Source organism: Entelurus aequoreus, linkage group LG03, assembly GCF_033978785.1.
Source record: "Entelurus aequoreus isolate RoL-2023_Sb linkage group LG03, RoL_Eaeq_v1.1, whole genome shotgun sequence".
In the NCBI taxonomy this organism is placed as follows: Eukaryota; Metazoa; Chordata; class Actinopteri; order Syngnathiformes; family Syngnathidae; genus Entelurus; species Entelurus aequoreus.
Genome location: NC_084733.1, coordinates 84,765,175 through 84,793,009, shown reverse-complemented (window position 1 = coordinate 84,793,009; position 27,835 = coordinate 84,765,175). Strand labels below are relative to the sequence as shown.

At 38.5% G+C, this 27,835-nt stretch overlaps 2 protein-coding genes across 6 annotated transcripts in view; one reads left to right on the top strand and one right to left on the bottom strand.

Annotated features, from left to right (window-relative positions):
• Positions 1-27,835, top strand: part of asb13b (ankyrin repeat and SOCS box containing 13b) — a 44,125-nt gene that overhangs the window by 6,682 nt on the left and 9,608 nt on the right. Inside the window, exon 1 of one of the 4 annotated variants that reach the window (XM_062043039.1) lies at positions 20,868-21,196. The exons of 1 other annotated variant lie outside the window; for it this stretch is intronic. Coding sequence is in view for 2 of the 3 variants with exons in the window: in XM_062043036.1 (XP_061899020.1) it covers positions 25,268-25,310 (43 nt within the window). In the remaining variant the exon portion in view is untranslated. Of the gene's footprint in view, positions 1-20,867; positions 21,197-25,068; positions 25,311-26,702; positions 26,742-27,835 lie in introns of those variants that run through there. 2 more of the 4 variants (XM_062043036.1, XM_062043038.1) reach the window with 2 other exon arrangements.
• Positions 505-21,294, bottom strand: tasor2 (transcription activation suppressor family member 2). 2 transcript variants are annotated; one of them, XM_062043031.1, is made up of 18 exons: positions 20,958-21,294; positions 20,687-20,825; positions 20,337-20,485; positions 14,311-14,406; positions 14,165-14,237; positions 10,592-10,683; positions 8,990-9,127; positions 8,772-8,914; positions 6,848-6,921; positions 4,262-6,769; positions 3,523-4,186; positions 3,098-3,443; positions 1,919-3,019; positions 1,715-1,837; positions 1,490-1,643; positions 1,307-1,412; positions 1,063-1,244; positions 505-980 (listed from the first exon to the last, which is right to left on the bottom strand). In XM_062043031.1, the coding sequence occupies exons 2-18, from the start codon at positions 20,712-20,714 to the stop codon at positions 904-906; spliced, it is 6,054 nt and encodes a 2,017-aa protein (XP_061899015.1). In that variant the 5' UTR covers positions 20,715-20,825; positions 20,958-21,294; the 3' UTR covers positions 505-903. The 2 variants fall into 2 exon arrangements, with proteins under 2 accessions (XP_061899015.1, XP_061899014.1); XM_062043030.1 differs by having other exon boundaries at positions 4,262-6,921.

The following is a 27,835-nucleotide window of genomic DNA, read 5'->3' as shown; positions in this document are numbered from 1 at the left end:
TGTGTAGTGAAACATGTTTAGCTATTCCTCATCCAACAGGGATGATACTTTTAAGAAACGTACTTTATTTGTCACCATGGATTAGTGATTTAGAAGTAGCTAAAACACTGCCGACTGCGAATGGACGTTCGCCGCTAGCTAACTAGGGCGTTTCAGTGTTATAACTTCACCTTTATCATTATTTTTTAGACCAAAATACGTCTGTTCTCCCTTTTCTGTCTACACACTGTGTCTGCTTGTAAGTACTGCATGTGTGTGCAGTCGAACATGCTCCTCTGCTCGTAAACCAGCAATGTCATGACGTGACGACACTTTTCAAACAGATGATAGTACCGTTTTTGATTCATTAGTACCGCGATACTATACCAGTACCGGTATACCGTACAACCCCAATTGGATATTGATATACATCTGGTAGACCTTAACATATGTAAGTTTTTTTTAGACACTATGCATCTCTTAAATACTGTAGTATTTGTTCTGTGCCTTCATATATTGTGTAAAACATGTGACTCATATACTTTACATTGCATGGAAAACTTTATTACACCGAAGGCACATTTAGTCATTTCATGGAAACAGAATCTTTTATGTATATACTAATGATTTTAAATAAATGACCAACCAAAAAAAAAAGTAATAAAAACATGACACTTTTGAAACAAATCATTTAAAATAAATCTATATATATATAAATTGCTCAAACGCAGCTGCACTTTTGTCTGACTGACGAGTTATTGCTTTGGTTCCAAAAGATGAACCGCGGTAACGGAAAGAACCAACATGACAGCAACATTTTTTTTCCCCAGTCCATAAAGGGAAAAACTCTTTAAACTTTAAACAGTATTAACGGAGGTGGATTAGTTTAGTTGTGTGGCACAAAAGACTACAGCTGTAAGTGTATCACCGAAAACTCATCAGAAAAGACCCGATCGTGGTCGTCAAAATCCCGCTCGCTTCAAAGTCACTGGCTCCTGTGTCTGTGAGGAAGAAAAACACCTTGAATTTGTGTTGAGGGTTCAAGAGTATCCAAATTCCAAATGCACTGCAGTAGATTCTCACCAGTTATGAAGACAGGAAACCGGGATGATATATTCTGGGCCTGCAAGTGCACCAGACACGCAAGATAGTCCGGGTGAGCTCTTGATTTGATGTCGCAATCGTGGTAAGGCAAGACCGTCGCTAGCCCTGCATCTTCTGCCCATCCTAAGAAATGCTTCTTCTCCTCAGCATCCATACTGAACCTGAGGATCGGAGTAGTATCAGTGGAACTCGTGAACAGATTAAAATATAGCAGGACCCTTACCTCGCGTTGTCTTTGATTCGCCGGCTGTCTCTGTAGTGCAAAAACCACTTCCATTTCCCCGTTTTGTTAAGGTCTTGCAAGATCTCCATGAATCTTCTCATGTCGTCTACACATTAAAGAAAGGCGACACCGTGAATTAGACTGGGACGCGTTCGGAGAGGTTTCCGTCGTACGGGTACATACAGAGGCTGAGGGATTCCAGCGTTCCCCCGTCAAACATCACAAAGCCTCCGTTGACAAAAAGCTCCTGATAGGTACGGTTCATCACGTCGCTCGGCTCGTCGATGCCGACAAACTGCACACCCAACGACTTCTTCAGCTCGAGGAGGTGCGGAACCTGAGCAGAGGAGAGTTCTGAGACACGGGGGTCAGAAATGTGGACAAGACTTGCCACCGTTCACTGCTTACCTCGCAAATGCTTGCTGCTATGTCCTCATTCCTGACAACGATGAGCAAAGGCGACCTGTCCTCACCGGCGAGAAAGAACCCGGACGGTTGCACCGCTGTATGTCCTTCTGACTCTAGCTGGGACTTTGGAAAGTTTGAAGCAAAGTTGTAGTTGAACCATGGAATGTTTTTGGTTTTTTTTGGAATCAGTGGGTATTTGTTTACCTTTGTTTCCGCATAGAAGGAATCCTCCGATTTTTCTAGTATGTAGAATCTGTACTTTGTTTGACTGGATTTCAAGGTGTTCTGAACGCTCTCCCCGTTGTCTTGCCTCAGTGGATCCAGGAACTGGAACGAATCACCTGGATCGTTCCTTGGATCATTCCTCTCGTCCATCTGGAAGTCACTCGGACAGCACTGAAGCGTTATGTCCGTGCTCATTATTGCACTTTCTGCAATCACAATTCTGCTGGTTCTCTGAGATATTTCGTCCACCTCTATCGCGTCCAGGACATTTATATCAGACGTGTCTTCTGTGATTAAGGGATTCACCTTTGATTTATTGTTTAACGGAAGTGCCACTGGATCCTCTGACGATTCAGAGGATTGCGGACTTTGTGAGGTAGATGCTGCCTGGACTGGCTGTGCATTCTTGTTTTTCGTGCAATAAATTACGACTGGAAAGGTAGATGCGTACTTGTTCGTTTCTGAAGTTTGATCAAGAGTATGTTCTACGTCAGTTGTCTTAATCTCACCGAGTCTGTCATCTGTGTTTGACGTTGGGAGGACTGTGTCAATGCCCTGTTGAACACTGAAACTTGTTGAAATTAAGATATCGTTCTTGACAAAATAATCCCTTTTGTCATTGAGGTTGTCAACCTGCACATCTTCAGGATCATCCCTTGGCAACAGTCTTTCAGTCGCCAAAATACTTTCTTTGCAGAATGCATCCGATTCTTTGTCATCCTCTATTTGAGGCACTGGATTAACCACATCTTTGTAGACCTCGTTTTCTGCTCCAAGTGAATCTTCTCCATGTTTCAACGCCACACTCAATACTTTGGCTCCTACATTTTCGGATTCACCTTCCAAATCCATCCTGTCACTGTTGGATTCATGCAACCCATGATCCATTCTGGTAACATCGTGATTGTCATTATTTTCCAGCTGTCCTTGTAGGTGATTGTCAGGTACATCCTCATGTAGAGAAGGTTCACCTTCGTCTTTCGGGTAGCTATCTTCTTGTAAATTTGTCCTACTGCACTCGCTGCTGACATCATTGCACTTATTTAAAGTTTCTGCAGGGACAATCGTTGTTTGGCATTCCTGGGAAAAGAGAGAAGAATGATGTTGACCCAGAACAAACACATGTTATCTGAGAACATCTGTAATATCAGAACAAACCACAAATGTTGGTCCAGAAGTAAGACTCTCTACATTGGGGTTCTTCAGTGACAAGTCCAGAATTTCAGATTCTTGATCCAAATTGGTCCCCTTCTGGCTGAGGACCAAAGAGTTAGAAATGGAAGATTCTGCAGTGTCTACCACACCTGGTGGTAATAAAAAGGGATTCTCCTTGAGGTCAGACCGGGCTGGCATTGTCTCCAAACAATCCATTTCTTCCAAGTTTTCAAGATCCAAGTCAACATCGAAGAACCTCGCTGTGGAGCGGCTATAAAAGAGACCAATCCACATGTAGACAACAAGCTGTATGTCTTTGTTGGAGTCTTGAATAGAGATATCCCACGGGCTGAAAAAATGAAAGATGAGATCATTATCATCACGAAAAAAGCAGCCGAACTCAACCAATCCACATCTAGCGCACATACCCATGTAAGGCTCGTATGATGCTTCTGTTCTTTAACCCAAGTGAAAACCTGCTGTCTCCACCGAAGTCATACATCTCTTGCCACTGCCGTGTCACTTTGATAGACCCACCTTCCTCAACAAAACTGCGATAACGTTGGAACCTTGCCATGCATTTCCTTGCATGTTTTGAAGTCACCTGACTGTTTTCACTTTGATCATCAGAGAAGTGTAGTGTTTGACCACTACATATTGTCTGGTAGTGGTGCAGCAGTCCAGTGGAACCACTCAAAGGAGACACCTTGAATTCTTTGCCTGGTAAAGCCAAGGGCACAAACTGATGTATAGAGTAGGCATGTTCTTCACGCAACATACTGACCAAGTCCATGTCTTCCGCAAGAACGCTTTGTGACTCAAGGGGCTGAGTGGGTTTAAAGACAGGCTTCCCGAGAAGAGCATAAAGAAGTGACACTTGATCAGTACTAGCAACACCTTTAGCATCGTCACTCATTAGTTCTTGGCCTGGTTGTGAAAGAACTTGCTCATTGGTGGCCCCCAGTGCCAGATCAGCAAGTAAGTTCAAAGCATCCGTAGATGTGTTGGAGATGTTGTTCTTCTTCCAGATAGTGTCATCCCCAGCGCTCCGTTTGCCAGTTTCTTCCAATGAGGTTTGAAAATGCAACCGCCCTGTGAAGACAACGTGAAGTTTAATTCAGAGTAATAGTTTGTGTGGCAACAAATTGAGAAAGCACATTGACTCACATTTCTTTTTAATGTGTAGTTTAGAGATGGCTTGCTGCTTCTTGAGCTTTTTAAACTGCTTCCACTTTGGGAAAATTGATGAAGGGCTACGCTTGATAGTCGCCGCTTGTGTCGAGTCTTGAGTATCCCGAACGTCGGTGTCCTTCGTCGCAGACGCCGCTTCGTCAGCTACATTTGGGTTTACCTCGGTGTGACTTTTGCTTTTCTTCAAAGGAAGCTCAGTAGTTGGATCTTCAGTAGTGCCATTTAAACTGAGGTGGTGTTTTGTGCGAGCTCTGTTTGACAGGATGCATTTTGGTTCATCTTCTTCGACACGCCGATCAGAAGAAGTGGTAGTACCTCGTTCCTGAATGTCTTCTGCTGGAAGAGCATCTTCCCCGTAGCCTGAATCGTGCACAGTGCTTTGCTCCGGACTAACGTTTTCAGGATAATTGGCTAAGGTCTTGGATTCCATTACCTCAGTCTCACGTGTTCCCGATCCTGGGGGAGTGATGGACTGCTGCTCTGTCTCTCCAACTGCATCAGATGCCTTGTTAGGACGACTACGGAACAAATTTTGTTCCGGTAAAGACTTCATCCTATGAACAGCCGTCCTCCTTGAGCCATGAGGGACTAAGGTTCTTCCACACTCACTGATGACTGGCTTTAAGTTCCAACGCTCACATTTTGGAGTTTCCCGGTCCGTTACGGTGCTCCCCATTGTCTGTCCTTCCGCGTCTGATGTCCCTCGTTCGACAGTAACAGGTCTGACTTTTTTATTTTTTGATGAATATCTGCCGAAAGTATGTTCTGGGAAGGTCTTACGATCTTTATTTGATGTTGCATTTTGGTGCAATTGGTTGGATGATTCCGTTTTTTGGTCACTCTGACTATTAAGCGTATCGTCTTCTGATGGAGTTTCCCGGTCCGTTACAGTGCTCCCCATTGTCTGTCCTTCCGCGTCTGATGTCCCTCGTTCGACAGTAACAGGTCTGACTTTTTTATTTTTTGATGAATATCTGCCGAAAGTATGTCCTGGGAAGGTCTTACGATCTTTATTTGATGTTGCATTTTGGTGCAATTGGTTGGATGATTCCGTTTTTTGGTCACTCTGACTATTAAGCGTATCGTCTTCTGATGGAGTTTCCCGGTCTGTTACAGTGCTCCCCATTGTCTGTCCTTCCGCGTCTGATGTCCCTCGTTCGACAGTAACAGGTCTGACTTTTTTATTTTTTGATGAATATTTGCCGAAAGTATGTCCTGGGAAGGTCTTACGATCTTTATTTGATGTTGCATTTTGGTGCAATTGGTTGGATGATTCCGTTTTTTGGTCACTCTGACTATTAAGCGTATCGTCTTCTGATGGAGTTTCCCGGTCTGTTACAGTGCTCCCCATTGTCTGTCCTTCCGCGTCTGATGTCCCTCGTTCGACAGTAACAGGTCTGACTTTTTTATTTTTTGATGAATATTTGCCGAAAGTATGTCCTGGGAAGGTCTTACGATCTTTATTTGATGTTGCATTTTGGTGCAATTGGTTGGATGATTCCGTTTTTTGGTCACTCTGACTATTAAGCGTATCGTCTTCTGATGGAGTTTCCCGGTCCGTTACAGTGCTCCCCATTGTCTGTCCTTCCGCGTCTGATGTCCCTCGTTCGACAGTAACAGGTCTGACTTTTTTATTTTTTGATGAATATCTGTCGAAAGTATGTCCTGGGAAGGTCTTACGATCTTTATTTGATGTTGCATTTTGTAGCAATTGGTTGGATGATTCCGTTTTTTGGTCACTCTGACTATTAAGCGTATCGTCTTCTGATGGAGTTTCCCGGTCCGTTACAGTGCTCCCCATTGTCTGTCCTTCCGCGTCTGATGTCCCTCGTTCGACAGTAACAGGTCTGCCTTTTTTTTTTTGTGATGAACATCTGCCGAAAGTATGTCCTGGGAAGGTCTTACGACCTTTATTTGATGTTGCATTTTGGTGCAATTGGTTGGATGATTCCGTTTTTTGGTCACTCTGACTATTAAGCGTATCGTCTGCTGATGGTATCTGAACTTTTTCTAATGCAGGCGTCTCAATAAATGCCTTAGTTGTCTTTTTGTGACCTTTAGTGGAAAACTTTTGTTGCTCTATTGTGACATTAGCTATCTTTGGACATTCCAAAGTCCTCTTGTGCTCGTCGGACAAAGGCTTCCTTGTTGACACGGGACTGATTGAGCTCTTCTTAGGCACAGATTGCTCGGATGTGAAGCTCACAATCAGCTCGGAAGGAACGTCATCGGATGTCGAAGGAGTCGGGAGGTTTCTTAGTTCAGGATCATCCGCTTCGTTCGGCACTCGCGGTTCATTCGGGGCAAGAGTTTGCGGAGCTGTAACACCAACTTCATCCTTACCACACTCCATTTCACAGTTTGGCGGTTTTTCTGATCCCATTTGTACAGGACTGGCTTGTACTGGCTCAGGAGATGATAGAGCGATGTAACGAACCCCAGGTCCCGCGGGAGGACACGGTTGCATCACCGGATTTAGCAGCACTGTGTAAGTCCGTAAGGGGTGTGTCACGACATTGTACACTCCTTTGTTCGGGTCAGTGTTTGTTTTCTCAACATCACCTCCTGCATAGCCCAAGACCGGCAGAACTCTGAGAATCTTAGAAGCGAAGAGATCACGAGGTTGTGTGTCCACTCTGAAAAAGGTAAAATACAGATTTAGTTAACTGAATTGAAGCAAGTATCCCTGTAAAGTGAAACTCAGTTATTTCACCATCTGAAAAAACAAGCATCACCATAATGACCAACATTAAAATACAGAGTAACTTAGTAGGTCTACATTTTCATTAAAAACAAGGTGGATGCATGAGTGTATGTATTGTATATGTACAGTATGCGCATATGTATGTTTGTACAGTGAATGTATATGTACAGTATGTGTATATGTATGTTTGTACAGGGAATGTGTATGTATGTACTGTATTTGTGTATGTACTGTATTTGTGTATGTATGTGGGAGCGTAGGTACCTATGTACAGTACAGGCCAAAAGTTTGGACACACCTTCTCATTCAAAGCGTTTTGTTTATTTTCAGGACTATTTACATCATGGGTGTTAAACTCTGGCCCGCGGGCCAAATTTGGCCCTTGAGGCGATATCAAATTAACACTAGAGCTGGCCCGCCGATTATATACAGCGCCGGTGCCGCGGTAACACCGCATTCACCGCGGGGTTTGGTGGTAGCGGGGGGGGGTGTATTTTGTAGCGTCCCGGAAGAGTTAATGCTGCAAAGGGTTCTGGGTATTTGTTCTGTTGTGCTTATGTTGTGTTACGGTGCGGATGTTCTCCCGAAATGTGTTTGTCATTCCTGTTTGGTGTGGATTCACAGTGTGGCGTATATTTCTAACAGTGTTAAAGTTGTTTATACGGCCAACCTCAGTGTAACCTGTGTCGTTGTTGATCAAGTATGCGTTGCATTCACGTGTGTGTGCGTACAGAAGCCGCACATATCTTCTGACTGGGCCGGCACGTTGTTAGAATGGATGAAAAGCGGACGTGACGACAGCTCGTAGAAGACGTTAAAATGCAGTGCCTTTCAATCAATCAATCAATCAATGTTTATTTATATAGCCCTAAATCACAAGTGTCTCAAAGGGCTGCACAAGCCACAACGACATCCTCGGTACTTTAAGGCACGCCCCCAAGACTGTGGACTACGAGATATAATGACTGATGAACACCTTCGTTGGATAATGAAGGTTGCCTCAGCTCAAAGCCTGAGCCCCGACATTAATGAACTAGCATCCAAGAAAAGATGGCAGGTATCTGGCTTAGGCACATCAGATTAGATCAGTGTGTTGCAAACTGAGCAGTTTAAAGTCCTGAATGGTTGGTTTATTCATTGTTATTTTATTTTCAAATGTATTAGCCTGGGGAAAAAGTTAATGTTGATATTTACCTCAGAAGGCTGCAAATAGAAAAGAGGCATTCAATTTTTATTTAAATTGTATTTGATATGCCATGTAGATTGTCACTGAAGGCATCAAAACTATGAATGAACACATGTGGAGTTATGTACTTAACAAAAAAAGGTGAAATAACCGAAAACATGTTTTATATTCTAGTATCTTCAAAATAGCCACCCTTTGCTCTGATTACTGTTTTGCACACTCTTGGCATTCTCTCGATGAGCTTCAAGAGGTAGTCACCTGAAATGGTTTTCACTTCACAGGTGTCATAGTTTTGATGCCTTCAGCGACAATCTACAATGTAAATAGTCATGAAAATAAAAGAAAACGCATTGAAATGAGAAGGTGCGTCCAAACTTTTGGCCTGTACTGTATGTGTGTGAATACCTTTGTGTGCGTGTATATATGTATTAATGATTTAATATATGCATGTATAATTGTGTGTATTCAGTCAATTTCTATTATTCCTATGAGAAAATGTTATCCTAAATTTGAATAAAATCGGAGGTTGGGGTATTTGGGAAATTGCCCTGTTGCATAATGAAGTGGCATTCATATTTTTAATTTAGTTTACTCACTTTATTGCCAACGGAGTCCAACGTTTTCTCCTTCCTTTTCCTTTGATGCTGTATTTAAATGCCACAATACCAAAAGGGCAAGTGAAGCTGGGAGACTTCGCCGTTCCATCGCTTCCATCATCAAGCAGCTCATAAATGTAACACTGCAAAACAGAGACGATGGGCACTCCCTTAGCGAGGGGCTCATTTTTAAGGAATTAAGACTTTTTTTTTTTTACTTGGGTTCTCTTGAATGCCAGGGGCGAGCTGGTTTTGGGCGACACCAAGGCCAAGTTTTGAGACACGTGGCAGTCAAATCCCGAGGTGGGCACCGGTACACTTTGGCCGTGGCTCTCGGAAATTCTTCCAACTCTCCCCTGCGGGACGGAGAATCGGGCGTCAATTGATTTTTCATTTCAATAAATCCAAAACCAGTGAAGTTGGCACATTGTGTAATTCGTAAATGAAAACAGAATACAACGATTTGCAAATCCTTTTCAACCTATATTCAATTGAATAGACTGCAAAGACAAGATATTTAATGTTCCAACAGAGAAACATGTATTTTTTTGCAAATAATCATTAACTTAGAATTTATTGGCAGCAAATCATTGCAAAAAAGTTGGCACAGGGGCATTTTTACCACTGTGTTACATGGCCTTTCCTTTTAACAAGACTCAGTAAACGTTTGGGAACTGAGGAGACACATTTTTGAAGCTTTTCAGGTGGAATTCTTTCCCATTCTTGCTTGATGTACAGCTTAAGTTGTTCAACAGTCCGGAGTCTCTGTTGTGGTATTTTAGGCTTCATAATGCACCACACATTTTTAATGGGAGACAGGTCTGGACTACAGGCAGGCCAGTCTAGTACCTGCACTCTTTTACTATGAAGCCACGCTGCTGTAACACGTGTCTTGGCATCGTCTTGCTGAAATAATACGGTGAGGACACTAATACACCCCCATACCATCACAGATGCTGGCTTTTACACTTTGCGCCTAGAACAATCCGGATGATTCTTTTTCTCTTTGTTCCGGAGGACAAGACGTCCACAGTTTCCAAAAACAATTTGAAATGTGGACTCGCCAGACCACTTTTCCACTTTGCATCAGTCCATCTTAGATGAGCTCGGGCCCAGCGAAGCCAGCTGCGTTTCTGGGTGTTGTTGATAAATGGCTTTCGCTTTGCATAGTAGAGTTTTAACTTGCACTTACAGATGTAGCGACAAACTGTAGCTACTGACAGTGGTTTTCTGAAGTGTTCCTGAGCCAATGTGGTGATATCCTGTACACCTGGTGTCGCTTTTAAATGCAGTACCGCCTGAAGGATCGAAGGTCTGTAATATCGTTGCTTACGCGCAGTGATTTATCCAGATTCTCTGAACCTTTTGATGATATTACGGACTGGAGATGGTGAAATCCCTAAATTCCTTGCAATAGCTGGTTGAGAAATTTTGTTCTTAAACTGTTGGACAATTTGCTCAGGCATTTGTTCACAAAGTGGTGAGCCTCGCCCTATCCTGTTCCCAATTAGCTTATTCACCTGTGGGATGTTCCAGATAAGTGTTTGATGAGCATTCCTCAACTTTTTCAGTCTTTTTAGCCACCTGTGCCAGCTTTTTTGGAACATGTTGCAGGCATCAAATTCCAAATGAGCTAATATTTGCAAAAAAATTACAAAGTTTTCCAGTTCGAATGTTAAGTATCTTCTTTTTGTCTTGAATATAAGTTGAAAAGGATTTGCAAATCATGGTATTCTGTTTTTATTTACGAACTACACAACGTGCCAACTTCACCGGTTTTGGGGTTTGTACATTCTGAACAAGATACAATTTCCTATTACCGTTGTCAGCCTGATGATGGCGATGTAGCCCGACTCGGAATTTCTCCAGGGTTGCCGTTCCAAACAGTCAGAGTACATTGATATGTAAACACCTGAACACACAAAGAAACTGTTTTTAGTGGTAGATGGTGGTGGAGTTCTCTTTTTATAAAGAGGGTAATTTCATTTGAGGGTTTCTGTCTCCTTCTTCGTGTTCAGTCTGACTTCCTGTCGGCTCGTCTCGTGTCTGTCATGTAAACAGCCTCGTTGGCCAAGTTGAGCTCTACGAACCCTGCCTAGCAACAGAGAGCTAGACGAGTTGAACACAAGTTGTTATCCTCTATGTGTACTACTACTGTACTATATTATAATATACTGTTTAAATAAATAAATAAATCACTTATATTTCTATGATTCAACACAATACCTAGTTTCATGTGTTCAGTCTTTAATATGGCAGTAAAAAAAAAAAAAATGCTTTCACTCCACAGTTGATTGCAAAACAAACCTGTCGAGTGGACTTTGAAAGCAATGTACCTTGACTTGCTCTTGTCATTTACAACTGGCTAAAAAAAGTTTAGGTATGTTCAAATAATGTTTACTTTCGACAAATGAACTGGAATTGGCTTGTGCTGAATTATGACATTTTCTCCAAAGGCTGCAACGAACGACTATTTTTTTTTATAGCCGACTAATCGGATCACAAAGCGCACACAAATTCAGTGGCTCTAATTTAGCCATCGACTTTTAAATTCAGCTTGAGATATTTTAGGCATTTTCCTAATGACTATTTACATTATACATATTTATTCATACTGTAACTGTGCTGCTCATTTGCCTGTTACAAAAATAAAAATAACTATTAAACGAATGTCTATTTAAAAACAAGGGCAGGCAAAGTGCTAAAAAAAACCTGTCATTTTTTAAAGTAAAAAAAAGGACATTAAAAGGAGCCATATGTAATAATTTCATGTCAAGTCATCATTAAATGGCCCTGATATGTCAAAAGGCATTAATAAATCATGTTCCTTTCCAATACCTCCATAACTGATAACAGTAGTTCAGATGAAATATGCTCATTTCAAAATTACATTTACAGCCCTGAAATCCTGTTATTGTTTTCATTTGGGTGTCCCGCCCCCTTTGACCAATTAGAAAGTCCATGAGTGTGTCACATCCAGGTTGCCATCTTCGTCTGGCTACTGCCACTGGTAAAGTTACTAAACATGTCAGGCCTTAGTAAATCTAAAAGTTACTATTCTCAACTTATTCATGACAAAGCCAGGAACAAAACCAGGATTTGTATCGGGGATGCCTTTGAAAGATGGAGACGACTGAAGGCGGAGAACATTTTTTTATCTGACACCAACTTGCTAATTTCCTCCTTGATATGTAAGTCAGGCATTTACGTTTTCTTATAACTATTGCTAGCGTTGGTTGTAGTTGGTTTTAGTCTTTGTTTTCTGATAGTACAGACAATAACCATATGATTGCCATTTGTTGTGATATTGTACGCAGGCATGACGTACTTCCTCCTGAAAATAGCCTCATTTCTGTGTAAAATGTGTTGGTTAGAGATTTGTTAACTTGTCTATACAGCTATTATGGTCCCACTTCTCAACTTAATAGGCAGTGGAAGTTTGAAGTTCCTTGGAGTAGCCCAGTCCATCCAGCTGGATTCGGCTGGGTATCTGGCAACCTCAGTCAGGGAGAGAGGGAGAGGCCTACAGAATTTTGACCCTGATTGCAGTACCATTTCTGGCCACATTGTTACATATGGCACCTTTATGGGGCGGTATAGCTCGGATGGTAGAGCGGCCGTGCCAGCAACTTGAGGGTTCCAGGTTCGATCCCCGCTTCCACCATCCTAGTCACTGCCGTTGTGTCCTTGGGCAAGACACTTCACCCACCTGCTCCCAGTGCCACCCACGCTGGTTTAAATGTAACTTAGATATTGGGTGTCACTATGTGAACAGCGCTATATAAATATAATTCACTTCACTTCACTTCACTTTAAGAGCTGTCTGTTAATATAAGTTTGTGTTGTTTTTTGGGTTTGTTTGTTTCATGCCCTTTTTGTCATTAAAAAAAGTTTGTTTTTTAAAAAATTGAAAACAAAAAATATAAAAAACTTTCCACAAAAAAACATTTCGGAGTGCAATATTTGATGTGAAGTAATTGGAGCCCTAAATTGGCCAATAAGTCATACCATTATTATTTTTTGAGCAATGACAGTTTGTTTTTTTGTTTAAAAAGAGGAAGCGCTTGATTTAGTTATTTGAAAACTTTTCCAAATTAAGTAACATTTATATCCGGTCTGAAAAGAACAACATTATAGAAGTAAGACGCAGTGTATGCAGTTTAGTTTCAAACTACTAGTTTTTGATCAAATAAAAGCAAAACTTGTTTTGAAATATTTCTGTAATTTTTTTTAAAAAGCAGGAAAAAAATTTAAAATCATAAATCTAATTTTTTGGTGAAAAAAAAAAAAATCAGATTTTATTTTTAGGCTAACTTTTTAACCGCGTGGAGACCGCATCCTCCATTCCCCCTGCTTTAAATGCTTCCGTATTACAGGTGTTGTGTCATAAAAACAAGATCTGCTTGGCAAAATGAGCTAAGTATTAGTCCTTTTAACAAAAATAAGAGGAAACGTTCCCACTAGAGATGTCCGATAATATCGAACTGCCGATATTATCTGCGGATAAATGCTTTAAAATGTAATATCGGAAATGATCGGTATCGGTTTCAAAAAGTAAAATGTATGACTTTTAAAAACGCCGCTGTGTACACGGACGTAGGGAGAAGTACAGAGCGCCAATAAACCTTAAAAGGCACTGCCTTTGCGTGCCGGCCCAATCACATAATACCTACGGCTTTTCACACACACAAGTGAATGCAAGGCATACTTGGTCAACAGCCATACAGGTCACACTGAGGGTGGCCGTATAAACAACTTTAACACTGTTACAAATATGCCCCACACTGTGAACCCACACCAAACAAGAATGACAAACACATTTCGGGAGAACATCCGCACCGTAACACAACACAAACACAACAGAACAAATACCCAGAACCCCTTGCAGCACTAACTCTTCTGGGATGCTACAATATACACCCCCCGCTGTCCCCCTATTCCCCCCAACCCCGCCCACCTCAACCTCCTCATGCTCTCTCAGGGAGAGCATGTCCCAAATTCCAAGCTGCTGTTTTGAGGCATGTTAAAAAAAGTAATGCACTTTGTGACTTCAATAATAAATATGGCAGTGCCATGTTGGCATTTTTTCCCCATAACTTGAGTTGATTTATTTTGAAAAACCTTGTTACATTGTTTAATGCATCCAGCGGGGCATCACAACAAAATTAGGCATAATAATGTGTTAATTCCACATTCAGTTGATATCGGAATCGGTAATTAAGAGTTGGACAATATCGGAATATCGGATATCGGCAAAAAAGCCATTATAGGACATCTCTAGTTCCCACACTTGATGTTTTTACTCGCGATTTTGTTCAGTTTTATTGTCGATATATGTCGACAATGTTGCACCCCTTATTTTGTACACACAATTTAAAAAAAAATCGATTTACCTTTTGAGGGATCCCCCAAAAATGAATAGGATGTGGTCCCGGTGAGCACTCCCGTTTGGCCAAGTGCGTTAGCCTTGAAAAAGACAACCAGCAAAGTGATTTATCCAAACAGATCTTGACCTCGGTTGTGTCGTGTTTGCTTCTACCTTGTCGATGTCGTCAAACAGCATGAAGCCATACGTCTCCTCCAGGTCCTCTTCCGTATACCCTGCTTGTTTTTTCTTGGCTCGAAAGGCAGCATACTGGAGAAACAAACAAAAAAAAAACACACATTTCGCCCTTGTAAATGTGTATAGGAGATTTCATGTTTCCTATTCAGTCATTTACTTGTGGCGCATGCCCACAAGCTAAAAAAAGACAATATTGTGTGAGACAAAACCCAAAAACAGAATACAAAGATTTTCAAGTCCTTTTCAACCTATATTCAATTGAATAGACTGCAAAGACAAGATATTTAATGTTCGAACTGAGAAACTTTTTTTTTTTGTTGCAAATCACACTTTTTTTTTTTTACTTTCAACACTCACATCTCTAAATATACTCAAGAGCTATCTGTTATAAGTTTTTGTTGTCATTAAAAAAAGTTGGTTTTATTGAAAAGTTTCTGGGTGTTGTTGATAAATGGCTTTCGCTTTGCATCGTAGACTTTTAACTTGCACTTACAGATGTAGCGACCAACCGTAGTTACTGACAGTGGTTTTCTGAAGTGTTCCTGAGCCCATGTGGTGATATCCTTTACACACTGATGTCGCTTTTTGATGCTGTACCGCCTGAGGGATCCAAGGCCACTGGCATTCAATGTTACGTGCAGTGATTTCTCCAGATTCTCTGAACCTTTTGATGATATTACGGACCTTAGATGGTGAAATCCCTACAGTCCTTGCAATAGCTGGTTGAGAAATGTTGTTCTTAAACAATTTGCTCAGGCATTTGTTGACAAAGTGGTGACCCTCGCCCCGTCCTTGTTTGTGAATGACTGAGCATTTCATGGAAGCTGCTTTCATACGTTATATGTTCCCAGTTAGTCTGTTCACCTGTGGTATGTTCCAAATAAGTGTTTGATGAGCATTTCTCAACTTTCTCAGTCTTTTTTGCCAGTCCTGCCAGCTTTTCTGAAACATGTTGCAGGCATCAAACTCCTGAGCTAATATTTGCAAAAAAAATTAAGTTTCTCAGTTCGAACTTCAAGTATCTTGTCTTTGCAGTCTATTCAATTGAATATAATTGTACATTGTATTCTGTTTTTGTTTAGATTTACACAAACTGGTTTTGGGTTTTGTACAAGAAGGTGGTACTTCACTTTGTAGGTGATGCACCATAAGTTTTACCATCTCCTGGCAAATCACGTTCTACAAAACAAAACATTCTACAACTACATTATTTGTTTTCCAAATTTGGAGCAACAGGCTTCGTAGTCGCACACACAGTAACGAATACAGAAAGCAGCGGATTGGCCAGGTAGTACAAAGTTAGTAGTCTATATTCCTTTCCATGGAGTTTGGTGACCATATGCCTGTGAGAAGAAATACATTTGTTGTTTAATATTAAATTTGCTCCTTTAAAATCAAATTTTGTAAATGTTTGTACAGGTTTTAAACAACTGCAATGCTAATTTTCATTATTATTATTAAAGCAGTACACCATCAAATTATTCAGACGAATGTAATAATTACAAATAAAGTGTACCTTATAATTATTCTAAGCATGCAATATATACATTTTCGTATTATTTAAATAAAGTAAATAGTCCCCTTTTCCATAAAATGTAAATGAACTTAAACAGCATTTAGGCTCCTACAACATGTATGTTATATTTTATATTGTTACTATGGCACATTTTGCATTATCCTTTCCAACCTTTGAAACTGAGCTTTGTGTGGAACAATTTGCCTTGTGGATCAATAAAGTTTGTCTAAGTTTAAGTGGCCTTCCAACTGAGAACCTGAAGCAGCGTTGCTAGGTGGGAAATTACAAAATGATTGTACCAGTATTTTTAAATTATTGGATTTGGAGGAAAACTACGGTGCATACGTGACTTCACGGTGCTCAGGACCCTTGGTTACAGTAAAAGATGACCAGAGACCATGTAGAATAAATCTTATAATGTTGTTTTACCTTAAAATATGAACTTTTGGCAAAAAAGCTGCTACTGGCAAAACATTGCCCCTATCTGTGAGGCAGTGCACAACATTAATATCCCCATGTTGAAGTCCTCACATTTGTGTACAATATGGGATTTTTGGAAATACTGCAATCCTCAAAGGTTTTGCAACAATGACCTGAAGGAAGGGGAAGGTCACATGGTCGCAAGCCAGCAACATAGTGCCGACAGACATTGTTGATGTAAATCAGGGGTGTCCAAAGTTTTGCCACTGGGCCGCAAGCTGAAAAATCAAAGCATGCGGGGGCCATTTTGATGTTTTTCCTTTTCAAAACCATTTATATATTTTCTAGGCTCCCTTCAAGTTCCCAGCCTTAAAATGTTAAAAATAAGTTGTTTTTTTGTCTCTCCAAAAATCATGTTTTATGACAATAAAGCGTTCTATTCATATTTCTAATTAGGTCAGGAAAAAACACAGAGGCTATTTCATCCCTACAAGCCTGTTTCGCAGGTTTCCCTGCTCTTCAGGGGATTTTATTGAAGTGCCTGTGGTATTCTGCCCTACCCTGGTATTGAGCACTGTATAAACCACAGAAACCTCAAATATATATATATATATATATATATATATATATATATATATATATATATATATATATATATATATATATATATATATATATATATATATATATATATATATATATATATATTTCATAATGTTTTATGTCCTTTTTGTTCAAGAAAACCCTGTTTTTTTTGGGCAAAAAACACAAAATATGCATCACTTCCCTCCGAAAAAATTGTCTTACTGGCATATTTGATGTGAAGTAATTAGAGCCTTGAAAAAATAGGTCAATCATTTATAACAACTTTGATTTTGATTCATTATTACCTTTTGAGCAATGAGTTAAGAAAATCCCCCCCAAAATTCTTAAGAACCCAAAAGGGCCACAATCACAAAAGTGTTCAAAATAAGTCACATTATTTATTTTTTAACGCTCAAATCTTGAGATCAACTTAAAAACTATTGGTCGATTGTAAGTTTTTGCCCTTTTTGTCATAGAAAACTTTGTTTATTTTAATGGAAAACTTATTATACAATATGTTCCCCCAAATGTCAAAGTGGAATATTTTATGTTAAGTAATTGGAGCCTTCAATAAGTCAATAATTCATAACAACATTGATTTTGATTCTTTTTTTTTTTTTTAACCAATGACAGTTTAAAAAAAAAAAATCCCACTAAAATCCTCAGGGACCCAAAAGGGTCTCTTTCATAAAAGTGTTAAAAATAAATCACACTTTTTTTTATCTTTCAACACTCAAATCTCTAAATCTACTCAAGAGCTATTTGTTGTAAGTTTTTGTTTTGTTTTTTTTGTCATTAAAAAAGTTGTTTTTATTGAAACGTTTCTGGGTGTTGTTGATAAATGGCTTCCGCTTTGCATCACTTTTAACTTGCACTTACAGATGTAGTGACCAACTGTAGTTACTGACAGTGGTTTTCTGAAGTGTTCCTGAGCCCATTTGGTGATATCCTTTACACACTGATGTTGGTTTTTGATGCAGTTCCACCTGAGGGATCAAAGGTCACGCGCTTAGCCGCTTACGTGCAGCGATTTCTCCAGATTATCTGAACCTTTTGATTATATTACGGACCGTAGATGGTGAAATCCCTAAATTCCTTGCAATAGCTGGTTGAGAAATGTTTTGTTAAACAATTTGCTCACGCATTTGTTGACAAAGTGGTGACCCTCGCCCCATCCTTGTTTGTGAACGACTGAGCATTTCATGGAAACTGCTTTTATACCCAATCATGGCACCCACCTGTTCCCAATTAGCCTGTTCACCTGTGGGATGTGCCAAATAAGTGTTTGATGAGCATTCCCTCAACTTTCTCAGTCTTTTTTACCACTTGTGCCAGCTTTTTTGAAACATGTTGCAGGCATCAAATTCCAAATGAGCTAATATTTGCAAAAAATTAAGTTTTCCAGTTCGAAGGTTAATTATCTTGTCTTTGCAGTCTATTCAATTGAATATAAGTTGAAATGTATGATTTACACCAGTGCTTTTCAACCTTTTTTCAGCCAAGGCACATTTTTTGCGGCGAAAAAATGCGGAGGCACACCACCAGCAGAAATCATTAAAAAACTAAAAACTCAGTTGACAGTAAAAAGTCGTCGTCGCAATTGTTGGATATGAATTTAAACTATAATCAACCATGCATGACTATAGCACTTGTCTCAAAATAGATGTACTGTCACCACCTGTCACATCACGCCCTGACTTATTTGGAGGTTTTTGCTGTTTTCCTGTGTGTAGTGTTTTATTTCTTGTCTTGCGCTCCTATTTTTTTTTTGTTGGTATTTTCCTTTAGCAGTTTCATGTCTTCCTTTGAGCGATATTTCCCGCACCTGCTTTGTTTTAGCAATCGAGAATATTTCAGTTGTTTTTATCCGTCTTTGTGGGGACATTGTTGATTGTCACGTCATGTACGGATGTACTTTGTGGACGCCGTCTTTGCTCCACAGTAAGTCTTTGCTCTCCTCCAGCATTCTGTTTTTGTTTACTTTGTAGCCAGTTCAGTTTTACTTTCGTTCTGCATAGCCTTCCCTAAGCTTCAATGCCTTTTCTTAGGGGCACTCGCCTTTTGTTTATTTTTGGTTTAAGCATTAGACACCTTTTTACCTGCCTACTGCTGTTTCCGACATCTACAAAGCAATTAGCTACCTGCTGCCACCTACTGATATGGAAGAGTATTACACAGTTACTCTGCTAAACTCCAGACAGCACCGCCACTCAACAACAACACATCATTTGCAGACTATAATTACTAGGGCTGCGAATCTTTGGGTGTCCGAAGATTCGATTCAATATCGATTCTTGGGGTCACGATTCGATTATAAATCGATTTTTTTCGATTCAACGCGATTCTCGATTCAAAAACAATATTTTTCCGATTCAAAACAATTCTCTATTCATTCAATACATAGGATTTCAGCAGGATCTACCCCAGTCTGCTGACATGCAAGCAGAGTAGTAGATTTTTGTAAAAAGCTTTTGTAATTGTAAAGGACAATGTTTTATCCACTGATTGCAATAATGTAAATTTGTTTTAACTATTAAATGAACCAAAAATATGACTTATTTTATCTTTGTGAAAATATTGGACACAGTGTGTTGTCGAGCTTATGAGATGTGATGCAAGTGTAAGCCACTGTGACACTATTGTTCATTTTTATTTTTTTAAATAAATGTCTAATGATAATGTCACTGAGGGATTTTTAATCACTGCTATGTTGAAATTGTTACTAATATTGATACTGTTATTAATAATATTCATTTTTGTTTCACTACTTTTGGATTGTTCTGTGTCGTGTTTATTGCTGTTCTGAGTGTTGCTGGGTCGGGTTTGGTTTTGGAATTGGATTGCATTGCCATGGTATTGCTGTGTATTGTTTTGTTGGATTGATTAATAAAAAAATTAAATAAATAAAAATCGATTTTTTAAAAATGAGAATCGATACTGAATCGTACAACGTGAGAATGGCGATTTGAATTCGAATCGATTTTTTCCCACACCCCTGATAATTTCTGGTTTGCAAAAAATATTTTCAACCCAAATAGGTGAGATTAGATAACTTCCCACGGCACACCAGACTGTTTCTCACAGCACAGTGGTTGAAAAACACTGATTTACACAACGTGCCAACTTCATTGGTTTTGGGTTTTGTATTCGAGTCAACTTTTTCTCGTTACATTTCACTTGTATTCCATTATATTCAGGCAAAACTGGACAATCATGCATTACATACTATACATTACCTTTTGCACTATATTAATGTATATTATTATGTGTTGTCAACTTGGTACTTTTTTTAAAATTATTCTTTTTTTTTATGTCATTGCTTGAAATAAATAAATAAATAAAAATAAATGAAAAGATATTCCACTTTTTTTTGGTGATAGTATTTAAAGCATTTTCAGTGGGCCGCAAGCGGCTGCACTTTGGACACCTCTGATGTAAATTATTAAACAATTTTTTTTTTAAATTACAAAAGTGAACCAACCTTTTTCTCCAATGCTGGATTCCTAAAGATGAGAGCAGAGTGATATTTGAAATCCACCTTTGACTCTTCGTACAAGTACGCACTTTGGATTGGAGCCAAAATCTTGTTATTGAAATCATCCGAATTTTCAGACACTGGTATTAAAACACCTACAGAATTGAGAAGGAGAAAAGAAAAAACATTAGAAAAATGACGAATTTAGGGAATAGTGTATCAAATATTCCTGGTTTAACGTCAAATAAAGCGAGAAGGTGGCTACATTTGCTGTATATGCGGTGTAGTGATGAAATAGCACATTTGAAGCCAGATTTGTTCTTGAAGGCGAAAGTGAAAGCGGGGCGGCTCGTCACCTAAAGTCCGACTCCTTCCCCTTTCCATTTCCAGGCGTATTAAACGTCGTGGTGTGCCCAACAAAAAGCTCCCCTTTCAAACATGATGTCAAAATATGTGCCTCGAACAAATCCTCCCGACTTCTTTCTCCTCCTTCGCCTGGAAAGTCAAGAAGAGGAAGAAAACAAACGTCGGTGTCACAAACCAGGAAGTCACGAACTCCGGGCCACGTAGCACTTTTTAAAAAATATTTTAAAAAACCTAACAAAACGTATTTAGTCCGCTTTTTACCCGTCATTCCAATGAAAGTAAGATAAAACCCAGGTCCGGTAGGCGACGAGGCTTCACACTTGAGCGTCGGACACTTTGGAAAAGGAAAGAGAAACCAAACCGGGCGCCATCGTCCATCTTGAAAGTTTGCGAAGCCCCAAAGTACGGCGTCGAATTGGAGAGGAGTTGCACAATATTTCGCCTACGGACTTGACGCGCCCAAGTCTGCTCTTGTTCTCACTTCCCTTCCAACAAAAAAGGTAGCGCTCATTTAAAAAAGGGTGTGCATTTCTTTAGTTGACGTACACAATGTGAGTGATGTGGTCCCACTGGACAGGTTATGCCTCCCGACACGTCATGTGACTTCCTCTGTCGAGTACAATTGTGGTGTTTTTTTTTGTTTTTTTTAAAGTAATAACGTTGCGCAATCAATTAATCAAAACAGATATGTATAATAATAATAATGATACTGCCATACATACATAAAGCTGAAAAAACTAAAAGTACCCTGACTGACCTTGCACTCCCAGACAATAGAGGGCAGCACGGTCATGGAGTCGACATATTAGCTGATTGATTGATTAATTGAGACTTTTATTAGTAGGTTGCACAGTGAAGTACAAATTCCGTACAATTGACCACTAAATGGTAACACCCGAATAAGTTTTTCAACTTGTTTAAGTCGGGGTCCACTTAAATTGATTCATGATACAGATGTATACTATCATATATACTATCATCATAATACAGTCATCATACAAGATAATCACATTGAATTATTTACATTATTTACAATCAGGGGTGTGGAGGGAGGGGGGGGGGATATGGACATCAAGTAGTGGACATAGAGAGAGAGAGAGATCAGAAGGCATAAGAAAAAGAAAAAGTATCTGCATTTGATTGTTTACATTTGATTATTAGCAATCCGGGGAGGGTGTTAGTTTAGGGTTGTAGCTGCCTGGAGGTGAACTTTTATTGCGGTTTTGAAGGAGGATAGAGATGCCCTTTCTTTTATACCTGTTGGGAGCGCATTCCACATTGATGTGGCATAGAAAGAGAATGAGTTAAGACCTTTGTTAGTTCGGAATCTGGGTTTAACGTGGTTAGTGGAGCACCCCCTGGTGTTGTGGTTATGGCGGTCATTTAAGGAAGTAGTTTGACATAAAGATAGCAGAACAAATCAGTACTATTACCGCAAAATAAATGTCGATTTATGAAAGTTAGGGCTACATTTTCTAATTGGCTTTAATGGTTTACAATTATTAATCAAATCATGGAGAATGATTAAGAGCACAAAAGCCCTTAAATTGATTTAAAACTTACAATAGTAGTAGATTGCAAAAGAGGATAATACACTATATGAAACAGTACAGTTTACACCAGACCTGAGCAAATTAAGGCCCGGGGGCCACATGCGGCCCGTTGAGCTTTTCAATCAGGCCCGCCGGACATTCCCAAATAATTTGTTTAGATCTTTAAGATGGAAAGTGTAGTTGCCATTATGATGTTTTCAAATGACCGTAAGCAACAGTTACCTAATGCATACCACTGTTCTTATGTTTTATGTGGGGCAAACAATTAGTTAAAGGGGGGAGATGTAATGCATGGGTAGTGAGTGAGTTATGCCTGCGCGCATGCGCGGGATGTGTGGCAGGGCGGAAGTTACCAAATAAAAGACGAACAACTACAAGCGACCGTCTCCGCTTTATTGATTTCATTTAAATTACAAGCGTACACAACATTCTATAGTAAGTACATTTAACCAAGGGGAAGTTAGTAGTTTCAGGTTGGATATTCAACCTAGACAAGCCGACTGTTTGTCCCTGGCATTTGTAGCTCATGCACCTGGCTAGTGCGGTCAAGGGACCGTCAATAAACTACTTGTCAAGGCTAGAGAAAACTTCAATAGTCCATTTTTTTTTTTTTTTTACTTATGTGACCCATGACGCCCGCACCGCTTTCATTTTGTTTGTTCATCAGTACTGTACTTGGCTCACGCCTTGGTTTTTCCAGTTTGTCCTGTTTTGGATTTTTTTTTGTAACATTTTTGAAAATGTAAATTTTCAATAGCTTTTAGTCATGTGACCAAGAAACCCAAACCACTTTCATAATGTTTGTTCATTATTACTATACTTGGCTCATGCATAGTTTTTTCCCCAGTTTGTCTTTTTTTCAACATTTTTGCAAATTTCAATCGTCAACAGCTTTTCAGCCATGTGATTTAGAGACCCAAAACCACTTTCATTTTGTTTGTTCATCATTAGTATACCTGGCTCATGCGTTGGTTTTTCCAGTTTTTCCTTCTTTTTTTTTTCATTTTAGAACATTTTAATCGTCAATAGCTTTTTAGTCATGTGACCTACAAACCCCAAACCACTTTCAAATTGTTTGGTCATCGTTACAATAGGCCCACGACCCCTTGGTTTTTCCAGTTTGTCATATATATTTTTTTATTTTACAAAATTTTAATCGTCAATAGCTTTTTAGTCATGTGACCTACAAACCCTAAACCACTTTCAAATTGTTTGTCCATCATTACCATACTTGGCTCACGACCCATTGGTTTTTACAGTTTGTCATATTTTTGATTTTTTTTTTCATTTTAGTACATTTTAATCGTCAATAGCTTTTTAGTCATGTGACCTACAAACCCCAATCCACTTTCAAATTGTTTGTTCATCGCTACTATACTTGGCCCACGAACCCTTGGCCCACAACCCCTTGGTTTATCCAGATTGTCATATTTTTGATTTTTTTTTTTTCATTTTAGAAAATTTTAATCGTCAATAGCTGTTTAGTCATGTGACTTACAAACCCCAAACCACTTTCAAATTGTTTGTTCATCGTTACTATACTTGGCCCACGACCCCTTGGTTTTTCCAGTTTGTCATGTTTTTATGTTTTTGGAGACATTTTTGCAAATTGCAATTGTCAATTGCTTTTTAGTCATGTGACTTAGAGACCCAAACCACTTTTATATTGTTTGTTAATCATTGATATACTTGGCCCACTCGTTGTTTTTCCAGTTTTTGAGGGACAAGCGGTAGAAAATGGATGGATGGATGGATTTGTAATTTTTCCCTCCCACATTTTTGACAATTTTAATCTTTAATAGCTTTTTAGTCATATAACCTAAAAATCCCAAACCACTTTCATAATGTTTGTTCATCCTATACTTGGCTCATGCATTGTTTTTCCAGTTTGTCTATTTTTCGCATTTTTGCAAATTTCAATGGTCAGTAGCTTTTTAGTCATGTGATTTAGAAACCCCCTAATCACTTTCATGTTTCTTCATCATAACCATACTTTGCTTACGTGTTAGATTTTCCAGTTTGTAATAATTTTTTTTTTTTTTTTACATGTTCTTAAAAATTTCAATCTTTAATAGCTTTTTTAGTCATGTGACTTAGACACCAAAAACCACTGTCATATTGTTGTAATTCATCACTATACTTGGCTCACGCTTTAATTTTTCCAGTTGGTCATATTTTAAAATTATTTTACATTTGTGAACATTTCAATCTTTAATAGCCTTTTAGTCATAGGACCTCAAGCTCTAAAACCACTTCCATGTTGTACCTTTCACATTTTTAGACCTTGATCAGTTATTTAACTTTCTTCTGGGGGTACAAAAGTATATATTTCTGTGAAATGGCTTTTAATATTGCATTTATTTTCAATCTAATGGGAAATAGCCCGAATGCAGCTGAGATAGACTCCAGAACCCGCCGCGACCCCGAAAGGGACAAGCGGTAGAAAATGGTGGATGGATGGGAAATAGCAATGCTGTTGTACAATGTTTACCCATGGCTCGATTGTGCAAGTGTACCTAATGAAGTGTCTAGTTAACATTTTATGGAATATACATTTACTAAATAAATTGAAAAATATCAAATTACACGTGTAACATCATATAACGTGAACAACCTGCCAGTAGAGTATATTTGAAGCGCTCACTTACGTTAATGCAGACATATTGACTTTGACTACATTTCCCAGAAAGCTTTGCGGTCGTGTTTTCGTTTGAAATTTTCTACCAGTACTACCGCAGCAGACACGTTAATTCGACTCCATTTCCCAGAATACCTAGCGGCCGTGTTGTCATTTGAGCTTTTCTACCCGTACGACAGCAGCAGACACGTTCAGTTCGACTACATTTCCCAGAATACCTAGCGGCCGTGTTGTCGTTTGAGCTGCTCGAGCAGAACTACACCTTGCTGACTGTGTTTTGTAATAATGTCGCCCCAACACTTGACACATTTTCCGGCTTGAAATTATATACAATTCGCTAATCATTGTTGTCAAGATTATAAGGTGACGGTTAAGATGAAATGGAGATAACGCGTAGCAGACCTTCCCTGTATGGAGAGATCGGTAAGTAGCTTAAACGTTCGGTGAAAACTGAAATAGCTCAATGACATAGTTTGTTTGACACTTGTTAAATAAATACGCTATTAATGATAATTCTTTGCCATAAATATAATTTACAATGTATAAGAAGCAGAGGTAGATCAACGTAGCATGCTAGTAAATGAATAGGGGACTATTGCTTAAGCTTGTTAGTCAGCTAACATGCAGTTCATCAAATGATGGCTTAAATGATATTATTGTTGCAAACGTGCTAACAAAATCACTAATTCCACCTCTTTCTAGTTGATTTTTTGCCATATGTGACGCCTCTCCAGGCATTTTAACGTAAATGTTTATCATAATTTTTGTATTTATTTTATTTGTAATTTTTTTAATTTATTAATCAATTTATTTATTTTTATTTATTATTATTATTATTATTATTATTATTGTTACATATATTTTTTAGATTTTCAAAACCTTAATTTATAATATTTAACATTTACCATATTTTTCAGACTATAAGTCACAGTTTTTTTCATAGTTTGGTGCAACTTATATTCAGGAGCGACTTATGTGTGAAATTATTAACACATTGCCGTAAAATATAAAATAATATTATTTAGCTCATTCACGTAAGAGACTAGACGTATAAGATTTCATGGGATTTAGCGATTACGAGTGACAGATTGTTTGGTAAACGTATAGCATGTTCTATATGTTATAGTTATTTGAATGACTCTTACCATAATATGTTACGTTAACATACCAGGCACGTTCTCAGTTGGTTATTTATGCCTCATATAACGTACACTTATTCAGCCTGTTGTTCACTATTCTTTATTTATTTTAAATTGCCTTTCAAATGTCTATTCTTGGTGTTGGCTTTTACAAATACATTTCCCCAAAAAATGCGACTTATACTCCAGTGCGACTATTATGCATTTTTGGCCGGTGCGACTTATACTCCGAAAAATACGGTACATACAATCAAATAAATAATAATAATCAAAACAAGTAAATAAACAGTACAAAAACAGTACAAAACAGCGCCAGGGTTTTGTAAACTCAATAAAGCAACTAAAGAAGAATGTAAAATATATATATGTGTAAAGCCATAGGCTCACACAAGTTCCGTAAATACCGGTAATCCAAATTTGGAGCACAGCTTCATAGTTTTCACAGCTTTTTGGTAGTCAGAGGTAGGAAGCGTTTTAAAGTATAGTTACAATTTTTATTTAAAGGCACAAAACACAGGTCGGGTATTGAGAAACTTACATTTACAAATATAAAACTTAGCCAATAGTATAATGAGGTTGCAAAGGTCAATTTTTTTTTCATACAGTGTAAATCCAAACAGCACATCTTTAAAACAAATTTGTCATGAATATTGTCCAGGATGAAGCGACAGATGCCCTGCCATAGTGATGGAGTGCTTTCACAAGTCCAAAACAGGTGGTAAACAGTGTTTGGATGCATGTTACATAAGGTGCAGGTAACATCAATGTCCTTCTTGTATCTAACCATCACAGTCTTTACAGGGTAATAACCATGAATGATTTTGAAATAAATCTCTTTAACTTTGTTCTTAAGTAAATACCTGTTAGGAAGAGACCATGTTTTTTATCCAGCAGATGTCATTCACAACATTATTCCAGAGCGCAATTACATAGGAGACAGACACACAATCATTTTAGAATAAGCTGCGGATTTTTCAGTTATTTTCTGTTTATCATAATTTGGTTAGCGGGTCAGACAGAAATGACGTCACGACGTAACGTTACAAGAATAAAATTGTAACGTAAAAAAAAAAATTGCAATGTTACCACAGTGAATTTGTAATTCTAAGCAAGAAAACATAATTTTATGATAATAAAGGCAAATTATTATGGACAATTGTGGTATTAGAAAAATACCATTGTAACGATATATATTTTTTTAAATCCAGATTTTAAAAATGACAATGTTACAAGAATAACGTTTATTTTTCAAACAAACGTTACAAGCCTAACATTGTATTTTTTGTCCACAATTAAGATGTACGGTTTCAAACACAAAGTTAGAATGTTACAAGAATAAAGTTGTCATATTTCAGGAAAATGTCACAATGCTAAGAAAATAAAGCTTGTATGTTTTTAAGTTGTAACTTTATAAAAGAATAAAGTCATATTTTCAGGAATAAAGTTTGAATAGTACTAACAAATTGCATTTCTCAAATGAAGCGTGAAAGTATGAAGTTGCAATATTACAAGACAAATGAAGTTGTTTTTGTTGTTGTAATATTTAAATTGTTAACGTTTCATTGTAAACAATTTGAACATTTGAAATTGTGATTTTTTTCCTCAAGATATTTCAACTTTATTCTCTTAATTACAACTTTATCCTGTTGCTATTTGTTTTGTCTGTTTGGCCCTAACATTCTATTGTATCATAATATCATAATAATAAAGATTGTTATATTGCTACAATCAAAACACAGCATGATTATCTTTGTAAAGGTTTTGGACATAGGTGTATCCTTTATGTGGGTTTTAATGACAAAATAATCT

Bases quoted from the DNA above. Each gene is read 5' to 3' on its own strand.
- tasor2 (XM_062043030.1), bottom strand. From the start codon at position 20,714: ATGGAAAGGGGAAGGAGTCGGACTTTAG. The intron at 4,187-4,261 runs GTGAGTCAATGT...TTGTCTTCACAG, and splicing joins ACTACACATTAAAAAGAAAT to GGCGGTTGCATTTTCAAACC. The intron at 3,444-3,522 runs GTATGTGCGCTA...TCATTTTTTCAG, and splicing joins ATCATACGAGCCTTACATGG to CCCGTGGGATATCTCTATTC.